This window comes from Xenopus laevis, chromosome 8L (assembly GCF_017654675.1).
Source record: "Xenopus laevis strain J_2021 chromosome 8L, Xenopus_laevis_v10.1, whole genome shotgun sequence".
NCBI classification, from domain to species: Eukaryota; Metazoa; Chordata; class Amphibia; order Anura; family Pipidae; genus Xenopus; species Xenopus laevis.
The window spans coordinates 92417205-92444857 of record NC_054385.1 but is presented as its reverse complement, the minus strand read 5'-3'; the positions used below and the strand labels follow the sequence as shown (position 1 = coordinate 92444857).

Here is a 27653-nt window from a genome sequence, read left to right as displayed (position 1 = left end):
TATAGCGGTTGGGAAGACACGCAGCTAATAAATGTATCAACTACATTTTGCAAAACTGTAACAGTTTAGAGCCTGCACCTGAATTACTGAGCTGCCAGATTAAAACACCAGAGCCAAGAACATTCAACTCTAAACTTAGATTTTGGAAAAACAGTAAAAAATACAGCAAATAATGGAAAGTAATTTAAAAAATATTTATTTCTGGAGAACAATCTGAAAACAACTGAACTGAAAAAAATGTTTGGAAGGTGAACAACCCCTTTAAATCTACCTAAAAATCTTTTTAAGATTAAATAAACCCAATAGGATTGTTTTGCATCCAATAAAGATTAATTATATCTTAGTTGGGATCAAGTACAAGGTACTATTTTATTACTACAGAGAAAAAGAAAATATATTTTTTAATTATTATCCTGTAATTTGGAACTTTCTGGATAACATGTTTCCAGATAGCGAATCCTATACCTGTACCACATTTCATTTTGCCACACGGTGTTTAATGAATGGGCACAACATTGTCCTAGAACTCTAAAGATCAATGTACCTGCATTTATACATAAACACCATGTTTATTGAATTTTATTTCTTCTCATTCCTAGGAGTCAGAGTGTGGAACAAGTATCAGAAATAAATGCTGCACCCGACAGCAATATCCCCATATATTCACTAGAAGGTGTGAGCTGGAGCAAGTGGCGGTATTTGCAAAAACAACTGTCATACAGAATAGATGATGTGAATAAGTCAGTGGTGAGTGTGAAATATTTTTCCCCAACCTTTTAAGCACGCATCTGTTTGTACCTTGCTAGAGATTTGGTCACTTTTGCCAATAACTCCTATTGTAAAATAATGATCTTTTCCATCTCGCGCTTAAAGGGCCACATTACCATTCTTTTTATTTGTCTGATAAAATAGATGAGTGTATAATTTGCTCAGATCTGTCTAATATTACACTGCTTATTGCCTGTGTGACTGTAATGTCAATAACAAACAGAAGCCAACTTCTTTTTTTTTTATGTTTAAGTCCTGCTTTGGGCTAGCTTTGTGATTAAACATTTAATCATCCCTCTTAGCTCATAGCAAAGTTATAGATATGTTAAATTTCAATATCCAGCATTGTACAAAACTCCATGGGGCAAATTCATTAACATTCGTAGTTTCGCCTTCGCTGCAACTTCGCTGCGCTTCGCCACGCTTCGCCGCACTTCGCCAAGCGTAGTTTCACCAGCGCTCCGCAAATTCACTAAAATCCAAAGTTCAGGGGTAGTGTAAGGTTGCGAAGTTGCGCTAGCGTTGATTCGCTATGTAAAGCGAAGTTACGCTAGCGTAGGCTAATTTGCATACGGCACCAAATTCAAATTTCAATGGAGGAACACGTATCAGCACTACAAATGCCAAGAAAACCTTCAAATCATCAAATAAAATTTTTATTTTGCCCTACACATGTGCCCACTGTCTAGGTAAGTTGCCATGAGTCAGGAAAAGTAGGGGGGAAGGAGGGGAGCCCCAAAAAATATTTTGCTCTTTTTCAGCCTATCATCCATAATGTAGAAAACACGCCAGCGTTTTTTGGGACTTAGAAAAAATTTTGACTTTTTTTTAAACAATCCCTATCTACTCTATTGCGCTTCGCCAGGTCTGAGGTGGCGAAGGAAGTCTAGCGTAAAAGGTAGCGTTCAGTACACTGCGCAAGTTAGTGAATTTGCGTAGTTACGTCGCTAGCGAAAATTCGCCTGGCGTAAGGGTGCGAAGTAACACTAGCGCAACTACGCCAGCGTTCGTTAGTGAATTTGCGCAGCAACGAAAATGCCAAACGCTAGCGAATTAACGCTAGCGTTCGGCGCTTCTGCACTTAGTGAATTTGCCCCATGTGTGAGAGTCAATCCACATATATTTGTAGGTGCATTAAAAACAGGGGCTCTGTAATGCTTTGCTCTTACACATATGATTATCACCCTCATGCTTTTTAAATTTAAATCATGCATAAAAGACTATAAAAAAATCTGTGTACTGTAATGTACATTGTTATATATTTTATGTATGCATGTACATATTAGTTATATAGCGCTACATATACTGTATCTTCAGCACTGTACAGCATAGGTATTGTAAACTGTATTGGTACATTTTTATGCTTTGTGACCATGACCATATTTTTAATATGTTTTTGTTTGTTTCTTTGACTGTTAGAGTGCCAAAGAAGTGAAAATAAGCATTGCGCCAAGGTTTTCTTTGACAAGAACAAAATTACCAGTTACTGAAGAACTGAATAATATAACAATTCAGCTAAAATCCCTGGCGAAAGAAGTGTCTGTTCTCAGTAATCAGGTAATGAGAATTTAATTCAGTGACTAATAACTGTGCAGTAATTCTGGATATTAGTTAATAACTAATAACATTTTCACCAACCTAAATTTCTTAGAATGAACTGGAGCACTTCCTTGGGACTAGGCTCCATCATAGTGATTTAGCATTCTCAGCGCCCACCGTTATCGATATCCAGGAAACATCCTATGGTTAAATCACAGGCAACAAATATTGCACAACAGCACTGGTTGTACAATGAGTAACTGAAATAATGGGGCCATGAGCTAGAGGGATTTTAAAACCAAAACTAAAAATTATTCCGCTGAGCTAAAGAGCCCATCTATTCAGCCTCAGATTGATTGTTTTAATGAAGTAGAACAGGGGTCCCCAAACTTTTTTTTACCCGTGAGCCACATTAAAATGTAAAAAATGTCGGAGAGTAACATAAGCAGGCAAAAAGTCCCTGGGGATGCCAAATATGGGGTGTGATTGGCTATTGGTAGCCCCTGTGTGGACTGGCAGACTATAGGAGGCTCTCTTTGGCAGTACATACTGCTTAGACAACTAAAGTTTGCCTCCAAACCAGGTACTCAAAAATAAGCAGCTGCTTTAAGGCCACTGGGAGCAATATCCAAGGGGTTGCTGAGCAACATGTTACTCACAAGCCACTGGTTGGCTTTATTTATTTTTAAATACATTTATTTGGAAAATGATCCAGAAGTATACACTAATTGACATATTTATTTCTGAGTTCAGAACAGCAGGGGAGGGGTTATTTCAAACAATGGAGACTAATTCACACACAGTTTGATGAGACCCAAATAATGTATAATTATTTATGGTCATCAGGTAAAAAAAAAACAGCTTTATTTTTGTAGGGCAGTGCATTAGACTAAGTATCTGAGAATGTTCAGCTCCAGCATTTTGCTAGTGTAAACCAATGAAAGCTATGAGTAGCTTCTGTACTGTTTAAACTCCTCTTCCTCGACTCCGTAACATGACCCTTTTTTGCATGGCAGACAGTAGTAGATAAAGTTCTGAAATACATTATGTTTCACTTAGGAAAAAGAAAGTTATCTCCTGAAAACACTATTTTCTTGGCTTTATGCTTCTGCACAATGGCTGCAAAACACAGATGAAATATTAGCCAGAGAGATGTTTTCCAAAGAGGAAGCAGTGTCACAGCAGGTCCTGTGTGAGGTGAGCATATTCATTTGCTACTATGCCCCTGGTGCCCCTTGTTCTCTTGACATATGTGTTATACAGCATATATATTGGAAGCAGTGAATCCAGGATTTGGTTTGAGATTTGGCAGTATTTGCCATTTTTTACCAGGACTCGGCCAAATCCTAGTGTCTGGCCGAACCAAACCGAACACAAATTCTTAAAATCATGTGAAGGAAGTTCTTTGAACTTCTGGTCGTGCGTTCCACCGACTGCTGTTATATATATATATACATACTGTATATCAGTCATAGACTACATATACTGCAGACTGTGCATCAGGCATTCATACTACAGGTATGGGACCTGTTATCCAAAATGATCTGGACCTGGGGTTTTCCCGTCAATCGATCTTTCCGTAATATGGATCTTCATACCATCAAAAATAAAAGTGTGTTAAAGTAATACAAATATAATGCAGTGTTGTCCTGCACTGGTAAAACTGTTGTGTTTGCTTCAGAAACACTACTATTGTTTATATTAATAAGCTGCTGTGTAGCAATAGGGCCAGCCATTCAAAGGAGAAAAGGCTCAGGCTACACAGCAGATAGCAGATAAGCTCTGTAGAACATAGTGGTGTTATCTGTTATCCACTATTTAACCTGCGCCATATAGCCTTTTTCAATTTCCGCAAAAGCAGCTTGTTTATATGAACTATAATTGTGTAGAAAACACAGTATGGGTTTTTTTCAGAACAGGTTGATTTCTCCTTTAAAGAGCATAGAAATTATTATACAGAGTTTAGGGATTTTTGAAAAAAACTGAAGGAACAAATATGAAGCAACAGAGTTTCCATTGGAAGTCATTCAATATTTATACCACCATAAATCTTTTGCTTTGATCTGTGCTCTTTTGCTTTATCCCAGAAACTGACAGAAGAATTAGATACACTGCAAGCCGCTATGGCCAATAATAAAGAAGCTCTCTTACAGCCAGTCGCCCATAATGATGAATGTACAGCAGTAATATCACAGTGTTACAATAACATGTGGGCTTGGCTACTGCAGACTCGTAGTGCTGCTGAATCCAAAGTAAAATGTATACAGACAGAGCTTGAAAAGCACAGCTTATACCCGGTAAGTGCATAACTTAAATTTCAGCAGGATCATCGCATTTTGATTTTTTGCCACTTAATGCTGGCCCAGCAATACTCTTGTATAATTTTGTGAGTGGATTTTATAAATGGTGTGCAAGTTTCACATACTACAGTAAAAAGTGATTGGGACCAGAACTTCATTCTGCACCTTGCTCCAAAAGTAACATCTGGCCACGCGTTGTCTGATGTGGCCACTGACTGTCCTAAAGTCGGCACTGGAACCTGAGAATTTACCTTAGTCAGGACAAGGGGGGGGGGGCAATGTGCCATAGGTCTATGTTGTCCTCTTTCAAGTGCAGATAGATCACCCCATGAATTCGGCAGCACTGTATTCATGGGGGTGAGATGCACTTAGGTGTCTACACTCCCTCCCCAACCAATCCCCTAGTGTGCCAGTGTCATCTTACATCCATACTACTGCTTGGTTACTAGAGTAAGTAGTCCCTAGGAATCAAACACCAGGTTCAATTCCAAGCCAGAGAGCTGCAAATTCTAGTGTAAAACAGTAAACTCCCTATATGTCTGTCTATATGGTGGGCTATGATGGCTATATTTGTCAGAATATATTTTAGTTATGTAATTGTTTTTTAATGCAGAATGACATACAGCAGTTATATGAGTCCCTTCTTGAAATCAAGTCTGAAATATTGAAAGAATCCAGAAATGCTGGACAGACTTCTGAGCAACTTCAGGTAAGTTCCTCAAATTATCTTCACGATGCTGTTTTAATTCAAGCAGAGCAACAATAATTAGCCTACTGTGGGAATAAAAGGGAGTGATGATAGTAGAGAAGTAGAAGAAAGTTGAACCTCAGCGTCAGGAATTAAGGGGACTGGACAAGGACAAGAATTGCTAGAAATTATTTTACGTTGTATATTTCTTTCCAACAGAAATCTGTTACATATGAGTCAGAACTCAAAAACTTTGAAGGTCAGTTGCCTTTACTTAAAGAAAAAGGAGAGACACTCTCTGTACCTGTGGCCTTGAACCAAGAAATACACAAAGTAGAGGTGAGAAAGCCAAAACTGACCAAAAAAATAGCAGGTTTAACTCAAAGGTTCTTAAATAGATTCTTACAGGTTCCATTGCATTTTCTTTGCAGGAAGTGCTTAATGACACTTGGAGGATTTTACGTGCAAAACAGGAAGAGTGGACAAGTGCCTCTGTCAACAAGTCCCAGTGGAACGCACTGCGTTGTGGGATTGTAGATCTACTGGAAGTTGGAAAAGAAAAGCTTTCCAGCAGTAAGGCCCATCGGCCAACGAGTAAAGAAGCCCTTACATCCCAGTTAGAGAAGTATAGGGTATGGTTTGCTTTCCTTTTTTATATTTTGCTTTATTTGGAAATATGCATCAATGTAGGTCTATGTTCTTTTGGTTCCACAGTTATTTATACCCATTTTTAATTAAAATTTTTTTATCACTTTACACATATCTATCCAGATGATTCATTCTCTCTAGCGAATGCATTTAAACCAATGCATCCAATGCGTCTCACCCATAAGCTTGCATATTAGACCAATATTTACTGCTTTGTTCCCCCTTCCACTACAATAACGATTATAAATGTAGCCCAGTGAAACATGCCAATTAATTGCCTTGGGAATTTTGTTTTCAAACAGAACTTTTTCAACATGCTGGAAAATCAAGTCATTTTGGTGCAGATGTACTTCTCAACAGCCCCTCAGGAAGAACTCAGCAAAGACATCCAAGGAAGCATTGTGTTTGACTCCATATCACTACAGGAAGAGGCTGAGCCACATGGAATTCAAATTAAGAGCACACTAAGGGTAATGATGTTTTTTCAATTTGAAGGTTAACTCTTTCTGCATAGGGGGTGTCGTGGGATGGGGTGTGTCTGTGTAAAAAGGTTTTTCTGAGAACTGGTGGAGTTATTTAAGAGTAGAGATATGTATATCATCCTAACATATCCCACCACCATCTCCATTTACTCATGAGTTTTGTATTTTTTTTATGCATTTGCAAATGTCACCATAATAACTTTGAATCTTAATATCAACAGGATTGGAGAGACTTTGATTTAAGATATGACCATTTCAACAAAGAGCTAGAAAATCTAATATATCTTGTCCCAGCTATTGGTTTGGTGGAAGAGTCAGAAGAACGAGTTGCAGAAAGGATCCACCAGTATCAGGTAAAATGAAGACTGTCTTAAGTTTATTGATAATTGAGTTAAAATAAAAGTATCCCATGGAAACAGATGTTTTAGGTATTCCCTAAAAAGTATATTTGTCAGATAGTCTAACAACAGGCATGCTGCATTGGGATGAAATTATTCAGGTCATTTCATTCCCATCCCTCTTTTGTCCACAAGGCAAATATTTTTATCTGCATCGGGTTCCATATTTACTTCTTATTTGTTCAACAGAAGTACTGTATGTACATGACTCAAATCTTATTCCTGATGACACAGAGGTTTTATAATGTAAACACCAGTGCCCCTGCAGAGTGCCTTGGGTATTTGCCATTTATTATTGTTTTCTCAAAGCAGCTTCAACTAAAGCAAATTAATAATGAACATCATATTTCAGTCATATTAGCATTTGAATATGTAGTATTATCTTGTTATAAATGTAAAACCTTAGTCTCACAACCACAGCACTACTTAAAGGGTACTGTATAATATAAGATTGCTCTAAGATAAAATTTAAGACATGCTAGGTTGCCATTTGCTGTAATGGAGGAAACAAATGTTATTCATTCTATATCTTTGTTGAAAAGCCAGTGAGGATGTGCCATTAATAGTATAGAACATTAAGTAGAAAAGCAAATGTTTAGATTGTAAATTGTAGCTTTCCTAGTGCAATATCTGACCATTTTTGGTTGCAGCACATAAAAATACATATTGAGGATGTAGAGTCCAGGTTGTGCCAAGTTATTGCTGATGGAAAAAAACTGATCACAGTGGTAAATTGTCCAGAGCTGGAAACCCAAATCAAGAAACTAGAAAAGCAATGGTCTCAGTTAACTCAGAAAGTTACCCATGAGCTGCATCGCCTGGAATCCCTCCTCAGACATTTGGGCAGGTGAGTATTACTAGTTTCTCCAAATCATGATGAAACTGTACACTCTTAGGCCCACAGCAGCCTCTGCATATACCTTGTCTATCTTGTACTCCTGCACACAGACCAAACACTATGGGGCACATTTATCAAAATTTGAGGTTGAATTTTTTTCACAATCAAAGAAAAAAACGCTACTGGGAATATACTCAAGACTATTTTTTTTAATTGATTTGATTTATTAAAGATAAGAAAAAAAATGACATGATATGACTACTGGGTTTTTATAGACATCATTGAGAATTGTCTCTGTATGTAGTATGTAGTACACATCAGTGTTAAATTAAAGGTGATTATAGTTGTGCAATGGGAAAATCATCTTAAGGGTTATTTGTTAAGACTGGGGGAATTTTTTTATATTCCTGTTTATATAATTAGGTCAGAGATTGCTTCATCACATTCTACCACAACCCTGTATAAAACTTTAGAACAAACTTTTAATTTCATAGCAATATAAATCACACTGCAGCTATTGGCCTTCCATTCTCTTTCATGCTTCTTATTTATTGGTTCCAGGTTTTATATTGGCCACGTAATGGATTTTTTATTAGTAGTGTTAATACTTTTTCATGTTACCACAGCTACAATAGGAATTCAGCAGAATTATCAGTATGGTTTGAGTCTGCTCATCAGAGGCTGAACAGCTGGAAGCTGCAATCCCTGGACGCCTCTCAGGATTTGGAAACTGTCAAAAACAATCTCACCAGTTTATTTGTAAGTGCCCAACAAATACTATATTTTTTTATTCTTGTGAAACATTTCTAATTTTGCAGAGCGTGGCACACAGAATTTATCAGAGACAGTGTGGCAGAAGGGAACCATTGGCAAAGATTATCTATAGCAGTGGTTATTAACCTCTTTTCTCTAGAGATCAAATTATGGTATAGAATCAGCTTCGTGACACAAATATTGGTTTGGAACCACTAATTTGCCTTGTTTAGTTAGGAAAAAATTCACATTACTTGGGGTATCATCTATGTATGTATCTATCTATCTATCATCTCTCTCTCTCTCTCTCAAACTCGGGCTTCTTCCCGAAAACAGAAATTTTTCGTATTTTTGCATATGCAAATTACGGATGGGAAGGGGAAGATTTTTTTACTTCCTTGTTTTGTTAAAAAACATAACACGATTTCCCTCCCCGCCCCTAATTTGCATATGCAAATTCGGATTTGGTTCTGCCGGGCAGAAGGATTTGGTCAAATCTGAATCCTGCTGAAAAAGCCTGAATCCTGGCTGAATCACAAACCAAATCCTGGATTCGGTGCATCCCTAGTGTTTTTCATCTATCCCCTCTACTGATCATTGCTGCACAGCTTTTGAAGACCAGTCACTGATGTGCATAGAGCACCCATATAACCAACTTAAATTTGAAACTGGAGAGAAACATACTGAATAAGAAAAAAACCACAAAGAATTAAAACATTGGGAGGCCCATAAATTCTAATTCATGTGAGTTCTTTTTAACTCTAACAAATTTGAATATACTCAAAATTTGATTGGGAGGTTATTTAAGAAAAAAATTGAATATCTAAAACTCAAACCCTTAGGTTTGAGTTTTAAAAGTCGAATTCGACTACACTTGAATCAAGTTTCATCTCTGATGTCAGGAAGGCTATTAACATCTTCAAATGGGTCACTGGACCCCTCTCATTGACTTATTCATGAACGAATAGTGGCAAATGGTCGAATTCAAATTATTCCTAGGTTATAGGTTGGATAAATTTCGGTATTTGAGAATTTTGACCAAAAAAAAAAATTCTAAAATTTAAATTCGAATTTGAATTTACTATTCAACCCTTAATAATTCTGCCCCTAAGACTTATTAAATTTCTTACAATACCAGTGACTATAATACTGACCGTAACATTCTTATTACTGCATATTGCATTAAATCTTTTAGTAAGCAGCAGGTTACAGTTAATAGCACAGCAGAGGCAGAATATTGTGGTAAAAGCTTGTCTTTTAATACTCAACTAAAATCAAGGCTTTTTCTGCTTAAAGGAATTCACAAATGAAGTTGATCGGAAATCTTCCTTGAAGACTTTAGTGCTAAACACTGGTTCTCAACTCCTCCGCCTAAAGGAATCTGATACTGCTGTTCTGAAAGTCAGCCTGGCAAATTTTGAGGAGAAGTGGGGCGAACTGATAGCTGGTCTGCCAGTTGTCCAAGAAAAACTTCAGCAGGTAAGGCTGTTATTAAACCTTATAGGTATGTATGTACTGTATGTATGCAAGTGCTGAAATACTAAGACATGTTAAATTACACCCCTTAGGGCTGCAACAGGTAGCACATGCATTTGTGCCATAGACAGGAATTAAGTACAGGGCTCTCCTATGCCATGCATCCCTTGGTGCTTGCACCCAACTAGCACATTGTAAATGATGAGCAAGCTAGTGGCATTCCAGGAGACACCAATGTGCTACCTACCTCCTGCCATTTCAGTAATCAGACCTAAGTATAGAGTGAGCAGCAAATATTTACTCTCCGCTCTAGTAGTGCAATAATTTTATGCCTTTAATATGAACAAATCATAGTAATCCCATTATCACTTGCATTTTTTTATTCACTGTGGTATTGTTGAGGTTATCTCAAGCCTCCAGTATAGAACAAAACAGTGTTCAACTTTCAAATGCATTTAAAGATTTTTTTTTAAAATGAACCCTTATTCGTTCATTTTCCTCGTGATTACTTATTTGATTTTTTAAATGGGTGTGATCAGTAGCATACCTTTTGCGGTCACCCCAGTGAGAAAAAAGATTCAGGGCCCTCAACAACCAACCCCCCGCAAGTAATTGAGGGTCGCCCATAACATGTGAAAATCGTAGGTGAATTGCGCGTGTTGTAGGTCACCCCCATCCTTGGCCTCCTGCAGACCAGAAGCCACACCACCCCCTGCTGCAGGGTATGCTACCTCTATAGTTACGCCACTGGGTGTTATTCTGAGATTTGGAAACATTTGATGATACAATTCACAAACCAATATATTTTTACTATCACTTTTTCCTTATCTTTATGAATTAAAAAATCTGGGGACATACAAAAGGCTCACAAATTAGATGGATTAGCTTGTTCTATGAATCTTTTGTACCTCTTCTGTAACCTTGTATTTTAATTCCATTAGCCATCGTCTATTTATTAAATCTTTACTGTACTTTTCTAAATCCAAGCACTGATGAAAACCACTTAGCAAATCTTTCTTTAACTTGTAGCTTTTGATGGAAAAGCTCCCATCTCGGGAAGCCATTTATGAACTGATGGTTTGGATGGACAAAGCAGAATATACCAAGGAACCTGTTGATGGAGAAAAAGCCCAGAAATCTGTATCTCGTGTACGTTCACTTCTTCAGGAATGTAAGGTAGGAACTCAGTGCCAATCAGTGATAAATGCGGAATGACTTTTTATTAGTAATAAGAGAACTACAAATAGGAGGTATCCCATGCAACAGGTCTGTTGTATTTAAGCAAACAATTTACTTATTATTTAATGATTTTTTTTCTCTGTAATATCTGGGAACATCACTCCTCATTGGTTATTGGGATATCCATGGCTCTTGTGTTGTATCTTATTTATTAATAAGATATAATTAGATATACTTTTTTTTAAATCAGAATGGTTACATAGTGTTAAGATATGTTAAAACTGTGTTTTAATTATAATATGTTTTCCAAATGTGCAATGCTTGTGTTTGAAGGATAATGTACTCAGCCAGGAATATTTGTAAGAATGTTGGAAGCCAAACTAGAGTTCTTTAAGCTGCCATTGAGCTTCCTGATGTACAGTTAAAATACTTGATTTACCAAGAGAGGTTGAATGGAAATGTAGAATATTTCTAACCTCTCAGCTGAGCAGCTCTTAAATCAGACTGTGGTCTTTGCGCCAGTTATTTATGAAGACCACAAGCTCCTTATTGCAAATTTGCCAGAACTGAAGAAGGGCCAACGAGACTATAGGATTACGGTTTTATTGCTTCTACTAAAAGAACACAATATATTCATGTATTCTGTTGCAGGACTTCAAAAAAGAAATGAACCACAAACAGTGCATTGTTGATTTTGTGAACCAGTCATTACTTCAGCTGAGTGCTGGTGATGTGGAAAGTAAAAGGTATGAGAAAACAGAATTTGCTGAATCCCTGGGCACCATGAACCTACAGTGGCACCAAATGCACGGCGATCTCAGTAGAAAGGTATGATCTGCTCTGCATATATATTTAAATATGCTTGAATTCCTGCTCTGGATTCTCTATCTTTATAAACCAGTTTGATTCAGAAATTCAATCCAGTCTTTCAGCCAAAAGTTGGCCAAAATTGGCATCTGCTCATGTATGGGATCAACATAGTCTTCTGAACAATTAAGCAGTAAGATAGTTGCTCAGATCTGGGGCCATCCAATTCTATGACCATATATAATGGTATCCAGCGGATTGTTACTACAATTGTTACTACAATATCCATCTTTATGAACATTCAGAATATTGTTTCACGTGTGGCAACTATAGAATATATGGTTTTTGCTATTTCTTGAACTAAACTGGGCAAACAGAAAAACTGAAGCTACTCCATGTTTGATCCTTGGTATATAATTAGATTCCCAGTGCACAAATAAACGGAAGTCTGTTATGCAGGGGATTATCTGTGCTGTGGGAATTTTCTACCAAGGACCAAATATGGAGTACCAGTTTACGTTGTCGTTAATTTCATTGAGTTTCAAATTTTATGGCGACAAAATAAGTTTGCAAATATTTTTGCTATAAAATAGTCTTGTTTTATGGCGTTTATTATAGCAATTTTTAACGACAGATATATGGTCAAATATGCGTCTTCAAAATGTATAAACTTTATTGAACTACTTGCTGTCAAGACAATAGAAATCATCAAACTTATTGATATGCTTCTTCAAAACTTTATAAACTTACAGTGACCTTACACTCTGCAAATAGAATCTAAACAAATTAAATATATTATATTGTACTATTTTTACAAATCAACCAGTTTGCATCATATACATGTACAGTGTCGGAGTGGGACACCAGGGGCCCACCCAAAAACCTTATACCAGGGGCCCACCAAAAAACCATAGACCAGGGGCCCACTCTCAGTGCTATTATTCTTCCTCTCCTCTTTTTCAAGTTTCTTTTCTTTACACAATAGAAATAGGGAATGGCCATGAAATAGGCCAAATGTTTAGCAGCATGAGGGACCACTGACACCTGGGCCCACAGGGAGTTTTCCTGGTCTCCCTGGGGGCCAGTCCGACACTGTACATGTATGAATAGTGGCCCTTTTGAATAACTTAATGTAAATAGGAAATCTGTATAGTTTGAATTCTGTCCTATTTTCCTTATGGGCAGATCTGTTAGTGATTAAAATAATTGCTTTCACATTTATGTTGGTTTTACCAGTGTCAAAGGCTTATTGCAACCGATGGCTTATAAATCTCTAGAGGCAACTGTCATAAACAAACTACATGATCGCTTACAGGGGGTGATAAGGCACTGGAATTTATTATGTGTCAAGCACATATGTTAGTTTGTATCAGAACCATTGCATTTGTTTTTTTTTCTGAATGTGGCAATCCAGAGTTATGCTCATGTTATGTTTATGCATGAAGGTGGGTATTGAGAAAGTGGAGTTAAACTCAAAATTTACTTTGAGAAAGGGCCGGAATATGCGCTCATGGGCTCATGGATATGAATAAGCACATATAAATGTGTTTTTGATACAAACAACCCATAGCATTAAAGATCTGTATACATAGCTAGCAGTTAAATTCCCAGCAGGTAAATTTGATAGTTAAAACATAATTTGTGCCACCATTTTTACAATCAAAATAATATTAATTTCTTTGGTTATGTTGCCTATGGCTGGCTATTGTTAAAATGATAAAATTAGCACAATTCTGTATTTTCTGTAAAGGAATGTCACATAAATTGAAAACTTACTCTCAAGCCCAATTCTTCATATACTTGTTAGGCTATACTTCCAGCAGTCTTTGATACAAACAACCCATAGCATTAAAGTAATTCTTCTTAGAGGAGTTGGGCCTTGTAAACATAAAGCAGCAGTGTAGCCAATATTTTGTGTGTTGTTTTTGTGGGTTCAGGAAGGTAGCCTTAGGGATGCTGATATAGTTAGACCACGGGTCCCCAATCTTTTTTACCCATGAGCTACATTCAGAAAAAAAATAGTCGGGCAGCAACACAAGCATGAAAAATGTTACTGGGTGGCACTAAATAAGGGCTGTGATTGACAATTTAATTTTTGAAAATGGCATTTGTATTGCCTGAGATCTTTTACAGTGTGCTGCAACTACTTCTTAGTAGGATGATATAATGTATGCACAGCTTTAGAAATGCTTGGATACAGCTGGGGAAATTGGACCTATTTGACAGAATGAGTTAAAAATCTTGGGCATGAATGAGGCCTATTGGGTGTGTGTTATTAGAAACTCAATAATCGAATCTAGTCTGTAACTTTATTGCTGTTGCTGAACTATATTTCGTAGCAACAGCTGATGTGCTGCACTTTTGCCATCATATGAAATGATTTGTCTGTTCATGTTTTATTAGATTCAACAACTGGAGCATACACTTGAAATTATAACAGTAAAGGAGAACGAAATGAAAGCTTTAAACAATTGGTTTGATGCCCAACAACAGAGGCTGGAGAAATTAAAAAGACCAATAAGTATGTCAGCAGTTGAGTGCACTCTGGCTGACTGTAAGGTAAGTGTCACAGCAACTGTCTCACTGTTTCCTTACCCAGTTGTCAGCGGAGGACACTAGGTCAGTTTAATTCTTAGTAGAAAATATGCCTCTTGGATTTTCTGATTTACAAAACTGAATATTTAATAAGCTAGCCATTTTCTGTTCCCCTATAATAGTTACAGTACATCCCAACATTTGTAAAACATTTATATTGTGCATAACTGTTAACTTCAAATGGGCTACCATAATTTTATTTCATGTTTGGGATTAATGTGTTTTATCATGGCAAGCTGCTTGGCCTTCAGATTTAAAAAGTCACCGTAAGGCAGTCTATTGCTTTAATGCAGTTATTAGTTTGCTAAGAGCACAAAACTAGAGCCTCAATTCTGTTGAGCAGCCTTAGGTGTTTTGTTCAAATGTTTTTCTCCATAAAAAGCTACAAAGCACTCCCTACTCTTTAGAAGAAAAATGTCAAACAAATATTGTTCTAAGGAAAGTAGATTTCTGAAAATATATCTGGTGTCTTGAAGCTTTTTCTATATATATTTGTGAAAGGTTACTGCCCTAACGGGGACCCTACATGCTTTTAAAAATGTAAAAAGAAAATTCTTTGACAATTGATTTTATTTCCACAAGAATTCCCAGCAGTTTGATTTATTTTACATATAGTAAAGAAGTAGGATGGCACACACTATTTATTCAATTTATCAAAAATGTCCTGACTGTCAGGAAAAAAATTCTGAGAGTTTAGGCATTTTAGTTGGAAGAGCAGTTGAACACCATTCTACTTTATAGTGCATGTTAATACACAGAGTTCCAGCACTGAGCACTATTACCTATCAAAAACCTTGCTCCTCCATGCATTTCTTCAGACCATCATACTCTAACTCTAACAGCTGCCCTGTTTCTGAAACAAAAATAAATTCCTAATTCTGGTTTCTCATATATCCTGTGAATGTCTGCCTATTTAACAATTTCTTTTTCTTAGAAAAATCATAATAATGCTGATTAATGTTTCATTAAAGGACATGGTTGAGCAACTAGTCTTGAAATCAAGTGCAGCAGAAAACCTGAAGAAGGACCTAGAGCTGATGGGAATTGATGACCACAGCCAAAAAGAAAGCGGCGTTGTGACAGAAACTTTATTAAAAAAGAGAGACTCTTTTGCCAGCCAGGTTTGTATTTTTTGCCAGTTTTTGTTTTGAGACACTCATCTAGTAGAAAGCAGGGGACATTTCAAGACACAAACTACCTCATATTTCCAGATGTTTTATGGGAAAAAGTTCCAAATGTAGCACATTCTTTCTAGCACAGCAATCACTCACCTACACATGAAAAAAAACCTCTTGGGTTTATTTGAGGTTTAAGACACCAAACAAATGGACATTCAACCAGTTTTCAAATACCAGTAATGTTGTGATGCACCTTGAGGATCTTCTAGTAGAGGACAAAATTATAGTAGGAATCTGATCCAGCTATAGACTCATGTCTGTATTGAAGCTAGAAAATACATATGATTTACTGTTTATGGAAAACAAAATAAGTTTTTAGACTTACTTCTGATCCATAGCTGTGAAGTGGAAATCCACTATTGACGGCATTATCAATAGTTTTAGCCATTTAATTGAAGGTGTTAGTAGATGTTTCCTAGCTTAGAAGGCTCCAATTTGGTTGCATTATTTTCACCCTAATCTTGATATTTTCTGGTTGTTTTTTAGGTTGCAGAAGTGAAATCCCATATAACATCTACCCTACAGCACTGGAAAACATTTGATGAAAATTATGAAGACTTGAACAAGTTGACAGTCAAACTAATATATATTCTAGGACAAAACAAACCATCTGTGTCCTCCCAACCTATTCTTCAGAACCGATTAAAAAGACTGCAGGTCAGTGGCCTGGTTGTGCAGAAGTGTGTGTACACAAGGACAGTCAGAACATAAACTGATAGAACCGGGGTGTAGGTTTTTTTTTAACATCATTTCTTTTTTAGTGTATTTTCATGCAAAGTCACATATATAGTTCATTGTCTTTATTATTTCTTATAATTACTTACTTGCTCACACTGTAAAAAAGAGATGTCATGTTCAGCTTCACTTTGGCTTATTGCATCTCCCTAGGTCAACTCATTTACAGCAAAGGAAGCTCAGTGAGGGAAACCTAATAATGTTTTATATGATTATGTATCTTTTCTTTTTGCCTCCTGATTTAAAGTATAATGTACCGATTAATCCTTTCCCGCCTTAGTCTCTCCTGGAGGAAGTGGAACAACAGGAAGAGAAATGGATAAAGCTCAGACTTTCTCTGGATAGCATGGCAGACTTGTGCAGTCCATCAGTTGTAGCCATTCTACAGGAGAAACAATTGGAGGCACATGCGAGGTGGGTTTGTGTTTGTTTATTATTGAGTCATGGCCATCACTATCGGCCCACTTCAGCCAATGTTCTTTGTGACCCTCTTAGTATTTAAAAAGATTGGCAGCTGAAATGATATGCAATGTATATAGCATATAACCATATAGCCATATAAGTACAAGTTTGAGTGTTTTCTGGCAGCCTTAGCCCATAACTGAGCACGCAATTCTTAATTTCTTAATTAATGGGCACATGCCCATTAAAATAAATGAAGTTAAAACAGCTTTGCCTAGCATTCTAAAACTTACAATAAAAAAGTATTCTGCATATTCAATTACAATAAAATGTGTGCATCTATTGGTGAATGTAGAATGTAGAAGTTTTTCAGTGTGAATACCTTGCATTATAGAATTATGTGCATCTTTCTCATATGCATTAACTTGTAAGCTGCTGGTTGCTTTCAGGTGGGACGCAGCACATCAGGAACTTGCCTGCCACATACAGGCTGCACAGATCTTACTGCAGCTCTGGGAGCAATACCACAATTCCTACCTGGAACACACACAAAAATTGGAGCAACTTGAAGAAAAATGTAGTGAGCTTGTATATGGGAAGATTTCTGAAGACAAGGAGACTGACACCTTGCAGCAGAGGATACAGGATTTGCAGGTTTGTGCAAATGGCCCCAGATATGGAACAATCTGGGAGCAAACATATGCTCCATTATCCCTGTTCTAATCAACATAGTTTAAAGATCTGTTAATACATAAATTAATTTGACAATTGTTTGTTCTTATCAAGACTGATATCTGTGGCTTGTGTTGCTAAGTGTACTATGCCATTAACTGCAGTGGCCAAACTGGTTTTATGTTTCAAGTCCTAATTAAAGGGGAGGGGGCTTTGTGCTTTGGACATGTAACAACTTAATTTTGGTTCAGTCAAAGAAGTCATATGAAGGACAAGTTATGCTGCATTAGTGATTTGTGAAAGTCTAAAAAGTAAATATTTGTATTATATGCCTTTTGTTTTGGTGCAGTGTTGTTATGTTAAATATCATATGCCACCTAGTATTTTTCTGCTGTTTTATTTTTACTCCAATGGAGTCAGGGTCAGTGACCAAACAACAGATAATACATATGATGTAATATTATATATTTATCAGAACAGGTGCAGTGCAGACAACCTCTCTATGATTACTCATTCATAAAATGGAAGGGCAAGTTATCAGAGATGCACCCAATAAGCATAACCTGGTAATTATTTACTGCAGCTAATGGCTCTGTATGTGCTCCATGATTCATAACTATGTCCTATATAGAAGGAGCACACAGGGAGGCTGCCACTGAACATACTGCTGCTGACCACAAACAATCGCACTATTCATTTTCCTGTGACCTACACTGGTGATGGCATTGCATAAAATAATTCAGCCATGGCTAGATTGTTTATCTATGTTACTGAAATTCCAAGGGCATACATTAGTACTGAGGTCTTGTTTAAGATATTGCATAGATTTTGTATGTACTACCCATAGTTGAGTGGGTTTCCTTTGAGTGCTCTAAAGTCCTTGCATAGTCCAAAATAAATAAGGCAGGCTAGTTTGCTACTGATTAAACTCATCTTAGTGTGTATTAGAGTATGTGTACAAGTGGTAAGGAACATGTATTGTAAGCTCTACTGGGGCATAGACAAATTAATAGCTCAGAACAAGATGATAAACAAATAAATAAAGCAGTATAATTAAATACATTAGCATTGGTGTATTTTAAAACATGGTTTGGTTTGTGTAGCATGCTGTTGCCTTCCTGGTCTTTGCTGTATAGAATATATTTAGAATGTGGACACATGGGCTGGAGGGCTCTGCTGCACTCAACCTGCGATAAAGAATATGCAATCCACTCAGTGTCCCTGCTCAATTGATTTGAGCCTGAGTAAGAGAAGGAGGCATCTTCAAGCTGAAGTAAGAAGCAATGAATACGGTACAAGTAGGCAAGAATTGCAGCTTGGAGTTGTTTGTCCTCATACTTGCATTTGTGATCGCACTGGATTTGCATAAGCTTGATAGATAATAGCCACGTTGGAGAGTTTGCTCCAAGCATTACAGGTAACCAAAAGGTTCCTTGGAGACCATTCTGCCATTCCTGCAGCTCAGGCTCATAAAAGGACTCTTTGCATGTATTCAGGCGATTTCTAGAGATGTTTGCTTTGTAGTAACCAAGGTTTTAATGAAGCTCTTGTTTGTGGAACCATTCTTCTTGGGATTTTCCTGCAGTTCTAGTTTTAAGAGTTCTGGTATGTAAAATGATGCATTATAAGCTTTTGTAACGTTGCGCTTTATAGTAGGTGACTTTTTCTAAAGTGTATTTAGTGATTTTCATTGGCTCCATCTTACATTAAATGTTTGATGTATTTTGTAGAGATAGGAGGGGTAACATAGTTCATATAGTTGTGCTTGGCGCTGCTCATTCCTTCATGCCTCCCGTTCCGAATCACACACAGTTGCATCTATTGACACAGGGGAACCCTAGGCAGTTGCTCCAGAGATCCCCCAGCTCCCTGTGGCAATAGGCCCAGCTCACTTGCTTCTAAAGTTTCAGACACACGTCACTCTTTTGCCAAACACCAGAAATGACGTCAAGCAGCACAGCTGTGTCCAATTACGTTGAAGTCTGAGTTGCGTTAATTTCAGTGCATCATCTGCAATTGAGTCAGACACAATTCCTCCCTGGAAAATGCTGCATTATGGGAAAAAAATGTGCATATTCCACTGGATATTGCACTTTGCTCACTACAGTTGCAGTCGTAAATGACCCGCTATGGTTTCTCTTGTATATTCTCCCCTTAAGCAGGCTTAGTAGCACGTTATGTGTTCTTACAATGACCAATTGCTAACAAAATGTATATGCACCTCCCTGAGAAACCCAGACCCTGCTCCTCCTTGGTGATCTGTAAGAAGTTCTAATATGAATGAACACAACAAGTACATCCTTATTAACAATTGTGTATGTGTAACTCTTATTAAATTACTTAGATAGCTTAAAGGAGTAACCCATTGCACTGCAGGTGTTGAATTTAATTCTAATGCAAAGATTTTGCTTTATACTAGGACCAGTAACACCAGCAAATGAGAATATAAGCAAGAAAGCAATTATACATTCATGTTTCCATAGTTTGTACTTTTGCAAATGCTGAGTTTGATTTGAGAATGTTGGCTGTATTTTCTATTGCTCCCTAGCAACTACCCCTGCCAATCACGGGATTAATTGAAATCTTTAGATTTATACTTATTATCATGTGCTTGAGCCTCTTTATCCCTGTTGTTGGTACCCTATTTAGCCAAGTAAAGGCTAGGGATATTTTTACAGACTTATACTGTATTTGTGTGCTTTTTTTCTCTATAGGAGTTTAAACAAGCTCTTCGGGAGTTGAGGTCACATGTAATTCAGGTGTCTGAGATGGCAGATAAAGTGTTAGAGCAAGATCCTGCCGCATCCGATATTATTCTTTCTGAGCGATCACGCTCTTCTCAAAGAATAGCTGCCCTGGAAAGAAGAGCAGCGTCCAGATCTGCTGAACTGACGGTATTTCATTAAATATTTATCCTAATGTGCACTAATGTACTGTTCAGCCATAGACAGAGGTAATTAAGATAACAAATAATTCTTCAATCAAATACAGGGTGGTTATTTAATGAAGAATTAATGAATAATTACTATTGTTACTTTAAAGGTAACCAAATTATCTTGTGTTGTCAGGAGCTTTCAGGGGGCCATATTTAACCTGAACTCCATGAGGATACCTGTTGGTTTCAAATATGTATGCAACAAAACAACTTATCTTGTCTTTTGCATTAGACCAGTAAATGGAATCCCAACAACTGAATTTCTTAGTTCCTCTCTAGAAGTAAATGCATTGGAGCTTTATAACTGTACAATGTAATCATAAAATCTTTAATTCCTTCATTTAGTTGATTATGAATGACGTCAAAGCATTTAAGGAAAACCTGGAGACCATTCAAGCACAAGTACAGTCATCTGCTAATATTGTTGGCACTATGTGCCTGTCTGGGAAAGAGAGAGAAGAGAAATCGGAAGTAATAAAGGTACCGTTTTTCTTTTTGTTCCGGTTGTGGACTTATAACTTTATTCAAAACTTAAATGGGTTGTTCACCTTTTGATTAACTTTTAGTGTGATGTAGAGAGTAATATTCTGCGACAATTTGCAATTGGATTTTATTATTTGTGGTTTTTGAGTTATTTACATTTTATTCAGCAGCTCTCTGGTTTCCAATTTCATCAATCCGGTTGCTAGGATCCGAATTACCCTAGCAACCATGCATTGATTTGAATAAGTGACTGGAATATGAATAGGAGAGGGCCTGAATAGAGTAATAAAAAGTGTCAATAACAATACATTTGTAACCTCACAGAGCATTTGCTTTTTAGATGGGTCAGTGCCGCCCCATTTGGAAGCTGGAAAGTGTCAGAAGAAGAAGGCTAATGATTAAAAATAACTATAAAAATGAAATTGAAAAGTTGCTAAGAACTGGCCAATCTATAACGTACATATATATAACATATATCTAATAAGTATATATACGCAACTGATGAATGGTTAATGGGTTTTACATTTGATCTGATGGCTTGGGCAACTTAAATACAGGAGATCTGTATAACAGATAATACTCTATGAAATATTATATCTGCATATTTCTATCTTAGATAGTAGATCCCATACCCATATATTGCAGGATGCTCAAAAACAGGAAAAAAAACATTTTAATTATCTTCTCTCCTTGATGATTTGCAGCAACAGCTTTTAGAGCTCAGTGAATTATCTTCAGACATTGAGCATTTGAATGAGGAGAGCTATGCACTTCCATTTGATGACGCGACGCTGAAGCTGCTACTGAATCTGAATAGTTTGTGGACAAAAACAACGGAAAGTGCGCTGGAAGAATGCAGGTTAGGCCCAAATCAGCATTGGTTGTCTTGGGTGCATCTCATCCAGTCATCTTTGCAGTTTCCTTTGTAGGGACAATATTCTGTATTTGTATTCATGGTAGTATACAGAACACAAGGATATGCGTGAACTTTTAAAGGCAATTGATCTATTATTAAAGAATATGTTCAAGTAGTATGGTATGTGTCTATATAAATATACAGATTTAAGTTGATTTTATTCAAATGTATTAAAAATTATAGATAAACAGATTAGTGATACAGCGCTTTCCCTTCACCCTCTGTTGTAACTGTTTTGTTAGCAGAAGTCCATTATGCCAGGTGGATTATCAGTTAACTGGTAATCTAATTATCCCTTTCAATCTTGGACTACTATTCATCTATATTTGTGAGACATGGGATTTTTTATTTTACCTAACCATCCCTTGCAATCTTTTTTTTTATTATTCTGAATGAAGCTTTAATTCTGTGGGTCGCTGATAGTTTGACCATTCTAGAAAAAATCTCTCACTTCTATAAATATTACCTGGCTATTTTATTTCCCTTTCTGGACTGTGTGCATTAGAATTTATCATCTTTAATCATTTTACATGCAATTTGGAGTCATATTTTCATTGTGTACAAAATAAGTCTTCTAGAGCCAGTAATTAGCTGCTCTGGGGTTGGTTTACTTGGATTAGAAATCAAATGCACTTGTAAAGCAAGTGTGGCCATCAATAGGGCGCATATTATAGACCACACAGAACAGCAGGGCTATTAAAAGCATAGTTGCCAGACTTCGAGAAAAGCTGCAGTTTTTAATGCATTTAGCCCCATAATTAACAAATGATAAACCCTTCCTAATGCAGTCATGAAAGAGTAGAATGTGGGTGCTTAACTTTGTTAATCATTCAACACCTTTAGTATGACGTAGGCAATGATTTTCTAAAGTAGCTTGCAGTTGGTCTTCATTTTTATAGTTTTGGAATATTTTAGCTTTACAGTTTGAAATTGCAGTGGCTGTCTGGTTGCCAGGGTTCAATTTACTCTAGCAACCAGAGAGATTGAAGAATGGAATGATACATAAAAAGGTAACACTAACAATTACAATTGTAGCCCCACAAAACAATAGTATTTTGGTTCCTGGGATCAGATACCATTTGAAAAAAAAAGAAACCATTTTAACTCTGCCTATTATTGCCTAATAAAATTAAGTTTAGAATTGTAGGACATTGCTTGCTGTGCAACATTCTCTATATCAGTTATGGCCAACTGTTTCCATGAAGTGGTTGAAATCAATGTGGCCCTGCAACATGCATTTGTGTAATTGAATTTTCAAATGATCCCGTTACCTTAGTCTGAGGGCCATAAAAATATCTTGAAGGGCCACATCCAGTTTGCTGGACACGTTGGACAGCCCAACTGTCAGGATTGCTTTGCCTTTCCAAATTATTGGTCCCTGTACACAAACCCAGCTCTTGTCTAGGAGATGGCATTTCCCCCGATGTAGCAGTGCTGGTTAGCAGTAACCACGGTGTGTTTCATCTCCCTTTAGCCATTGGTTTTATGTTCTTTTGGAATGATGCACGTATGTGTTACAATACAAACCTAACATTTGGGGTTTGCAGGGAACACCAGATGAATCAACTGGAAAAAAAGAACTTTGTTCAAAACTATGAAACCTGGCTGCACTCTATTGAGAAGCTGGAGGACAGTCTCACTGGAGGAATTGCAAGAACCTTTGTAGAGTTAAAGCAACAGCAACACAATTATGAGGTATATGAATTGCTATAGAAATTATATATCCATTTTTCTTTCATTCCTGAACTAGCAGTCACATACCTGCCATTGATGAAACTGTTTGCCTCTCATTAACCCAGCTGACACAATCTTTGTTTTTTTTTTACCCCTTAGAGGCTTCTGGCTGAAATTGCTATAAATGAACACATTTTACCCTGTTTCGTAAGAAAAGCATTGGCGCTTTTAGAAGCAGGAGAAGAAGAAAACAGGTAATACAGCATTGTAGTTTCACATATACTTACAAAGGGCTCAACTCCACATGAAATGATCATAGTTAATCTAACTGTTTATAACGACCCTTTGAAATAGGTCATATACTTGACTTTGGCCAGACTGTGCTACTTTCCTACAGTTCACTCTGTTATAGGTAGTGGGCTGGTGTTGCTGGTGACACTTATTTAGTGTGTGATTAGCAGCTTCTGGGCTTGAAATCTACTGAACCATAGTATGAGATTAACTGCTTACTTCATTTAGTGACCAGCCAACAACAACAGGGATGTTGGGACCTAAGAAGTGACATCTTGGTGGATGTTCAGCCAATCAGCCCCACTTCATTCTGAAGCTTCTCTTCCAGACACAACTGTTTGTTACACTGTTTCTTTCTAATGCCTAAAAGTAGCAAGGGGCAATTCAAGGAAACAACTGAAAAAAACTCAGTGTGACCTTAGCCTTGCATGCCTGCAACTAAAAGTGTGCAATGAGTTTTCCCTTGAGATTACTAAGGGTTTGCTCTATTCTAAAATGTTCACAGTTCAAAACATGACATGTATCTAAGCTCATATGTGCATCCAGTGACTATGCATGTCTAATCATTTGCTGCAGCAATAAATATTACCCATAATTACAGCTACAGTCTTCTTTTTTTCTTGCAGTTCTGAGTTAATCTTAAAGCTCACGGCCCTGACAGAGAAATGGCAGAATGTTATTAGTCTGGTCCATCAAAGAAAGAGGGGGATAGATGCCCTTATTGGTCAGTGGTGTTTCTTCAACTGTTCCAGGGAGCGGCTCAGAAGTAGCCTCACTGAGATACAAGCGGATATGGCAAGTGTGAGCAGCGAGAAATGTCACAGTCTTTTCCAAATAAGAAAACTGACACATGACTTCAAGGTAAGCAAGAAAAAGCTATGCTGGGCAAAATCTGTGGCGTCCTGCTGATATAGAAACTGTATTATAGCTATTTGTTACTGAGTTATAATTGGAATTCACCACTGACCTTCTTTATGACTTTATGATATCGTGAACCAACAAGTAATCCTGTATAAGACTGAAATGGTTAGTTCACCACTGTCCTATAACAGAGGGTGAGATTTTTTGTCCACGGTAAATTTGTACTGCAATGAACGACAAATCTCCTTATCTGCCATTGCCCTGAAGTTAACTTTTAGTTTGTTGTAGAGCAGATTTTAAATCAGTCTTTATTTTATATTTTATTTCAAATGGGAGTCACTGACCCTGGGAACCAAAATACTATTGCTCTATAAGGCTATACACCACTGCCTTGTTAACAGGGTAAATTGGCCCCTAGCAACCAAGTGGCTGCTAAAATTCTAGTCATCCTTATTGTGTGTGTGTGTGGGGGGGGGTCATTGTCAAAAGAGCACCCTCTTGTGTTGGTAAACTCATAGAACATCTACACAGAGATGGATAGCTGCAGGGGACACTTTATGCCCCAGACATGGAATACTAAATGCCCTACTTTGATGTGACTCTTACTTTGGCAGTAATTAGCTGTAGTAGGTACAGTGAAACAGCAATGCAGAATCTATATAGATATATTGTTAAAATGTAAAAGGTAAGTCCTTTATTTATATTATTACAGAGTAAAGAACTGCACCTAAGCAGATGGAAGAACATTTATTCCACGGCTTTAGATCATGGCAAAGACTTGATATCAGTGGCTCAGCCTGAAAGCAAAAATGCCTTGAAACATGATGTCACCCAACTGCAGGAACAGTGGGAAAGCACAAAGAAGCAGTTACAGACAATTCTAAACCGTAACACTGCCACTCTACAGGTATGAATTAGACTTTTGGCTTAAAAAAATGCATGGTGGAAATGGAATGGCCTATTCCATATTACGAGAGAAATGTGATATCTGCATAATTATTTGTAGATGAATTACACCAGCTCTGTGGCTCTCAAATGGTTTGGCCTGCTGCAAAGGGAATTGGTGCATCTCTGATAAGAATATATTCACAATAATATCATTTTCTTTACTCAGTAAGCTGTTGTGAGTCGCTTAGATTAAATGAAGTGTGTATCTAATAGCTGCTCAGAGTCTTTTCTTCTCTTGCAGTTCAGAAACAGTATTTGACAGGCTGGTGTTGGTCCAGACCCCCAATAAGCAGAAAACTATAAGCAATGAATAGTTTAGTTTAGTCCAGAGCAAACTGTATGGGATAATATTGTGGAAAGCCCCAGGAACCAAGGCTTTTATTCATTGAGGTTTTGTTGGGGACTACAGGCTTTCTGTCTCCTATGGAACCATATTTTGCCTGTACTTTATTGGAATTTGTCCAGCTCTTATGTTTATACATTTAATACAATCTCTTTGGCAATGATTCAAGAGGATGTGTGTCCGCTTGGGTTCTGCTGCAGTCAAACTCCTTTCCTGATCAGAATCCTGTGATCTGTTGCAGTAAATCAGGAAGTGATAATATTGGTATTAGTATACAGTAGATGTTGAAACACGCAGTTTCCATGATTGTTTCTTTGTCCAAGGTCAGATAGAAAGGAGAGAGAGTGTTAGTTCAGATCCAGGATGTAGCAATCTCTATATTTCCTGCATTTTACCCACTGAACAAGGACACTATGACAGAATTAGAGCTCCGCTGACTACTGTAAGTACCTTAAAGTGATACTGACACTAAAAAACTACTTTTTAAAATATTAATGTCCATTAAAAGTTACCTATAGGTCATGTTGATAATTTTTTCCTACAATGTTTGTTTTTATAAGTTATTGTTAGTTGAAATTCCTAAAGCTGACTGTTTTGCCAACCTGATCTAAGCCTGTCAGTTAAAGTTTCTAATGCTAACGGACCCCTGCTGCACAAATATGGCAGCCCCTCATACAGGAAAATGGGGCATCAGACAGGTAATGTAAAAGCATTGTGCAAATACTTTATGACAAAGTGATAAGTAGCTTTCAAAGGCAATATTATTATATATGTAAAAAAGAGTTTAATTTCTGGTGTCAGTATCTCTTTAAGAAATAGTACTGTAGTATTGATGAAGCCATCCACTGTTCACAGAAATGTCTTGTTTATTATTGTTCTCCAGAAATGGCAGAGCTTTGCATGGACAGTGGAGGACAGAAGGAACAATCTTCATGAGCAGAAGCTCAGAGTAAATGAACCTATTCCAACACTGCTAGAAGAGCTACAGAAGGCTAAAGAATCTATAAAGGTAATTGTGCCACCTTTCATTAGTGCTAAACATTTTAGACTCACAGACCTGCTGTAGCTGGGATGAACAATACTGAAAATCCGCAAACTGCTGACTAATATTTGTCTGCACCAATATTAAAGGAAAATTTTACCCCAAAAATAAATATTTAAGCAATAGTTTATATCACATTAAGTGGCATATTAAATAATCTTACCAAACTGGAATATATATTTAAGTAAATATTGTCCTTTTACATCTCTTACCTTGGACCACCATTTCATGATGGTCTGTGTGCTGCCTCAGAGATCACCTGACCAGAAATACTGCAGCTCTAACTGTAAAAGGAAGAAGTATGAAGCAAAAGACAGAACTCTGTCTGTTAATAAGCTCATGTGACCTAACATGTATGGTTTGTTTGTGTGCACAGTGAATCCTATGATCCCAGGGGGCAGCCCTTATTTTTTAAAATGGCAATTTTCTATTTATGATTACCCAATGGCACATACTAATAAAAAAGTATATTATTATGAAAATTGTTTATTTACATGAAGCAGCGTTTTACATATGAGCTGTTTTATGCAATATTTTTTAATAGAGACCTACATTGTTCGGTGGGTATAGTTTTCCTTTAAAGGATTATTGCCACTAGCATACATATCTTACAATTCCAATCTATCCTTTCCATCTAAAAAGGTTTTCAAAATGGTTAACCAAAAATGTAATCTATAAAGGCTGGAGTGAGTAGATGTCTTA

The 27653-nt window shown here is 37.1% G+C and overlaps 1 protein-coding gene across 4 annotated transcripts in view; it reads left to right on the top strand.

Annotated features, from left to right (window-relative positions):
- Positions 1-27653, top strand: part of LOC108698815 (nesprin-2-like) — a 194396-nt gene that overhangs the window by 133404 nt on the left and 33339 nt on the right. For 3 of the 4 annotated variants that reach the window (XM_018230644.2, XM_018230643.2, XM_018230640.2), the window contains exons 72-98: positions 600-747; positions 2188-2325; positions 3367-3504; positions 4395-4604; positions 5221-5316; positions 5515-5634; positions 5727-5927; positions 6246-6413; positions 6647-6778; positions 7474-7670; positions 8288-8420; positions 9711-9893; positions 10920-11066; positions 11721-11897; positions 14280-14435; positions 15443-15592; positions 16136-16306; positions 16665-16798; positions 17236-17440; positions 20173-20352; positions 20739-20873; positions 21581-21735; positions 23340-23487; positions 23626-23720; positions 24384-24618; positions 25331-25525; positions 26793-26918. In XM_018230644.2, the coding sequence (XP_018086133.1) occupies positions 600-747; positions 2188-2325; positions 3367-3504; positions 4395-4604; positions 5221-5316; positions 5515-5634; positions 5727-5927; positions 6246-6413; positions 6647-6778; positions 7474-7670; positions 8288-8420; positions 9711-9893; positions 10920-11066; positions 11721-11897; positions 14280-14435; positions 15443-15592; positions 16136-16306; positions 16665-16798; positions 17236-17440; positions 20173-20352; positions 20739-20873; positions 21581-21735; positions 23340-23487; positions 23626-23720; positions 24384-24618; positions 25331-25525; positions 26793-26918 (4273 nt within the window). The remainder of the gene's footprint in view (positions 1-599; positions 748-2187; positions 2326-3366; positions 3505-4394; positions 4605-5220; positions 5317-5514; positions 5635-5726; positions 5928-6245; positions 6414-6646; positions 6779-7473; positions 7671-8287; positions 8421-9710; positions 9894-10919; positions 11067-11720; positions 11898-14279; positions 14436-15442; positions 15593-16135; positions 16307-16664; positions 16799-17235; positions 17441-20172; positions 20353-20738; positions 20874-21580; positions 21736-23339; positions 23488-23625; positions 23721-24383; positions 24619-25330; positions 25526-26792; positions 26919-27653) is intronic. The other variant, XM_018230641.2, reaches the window with a different exon arrangement.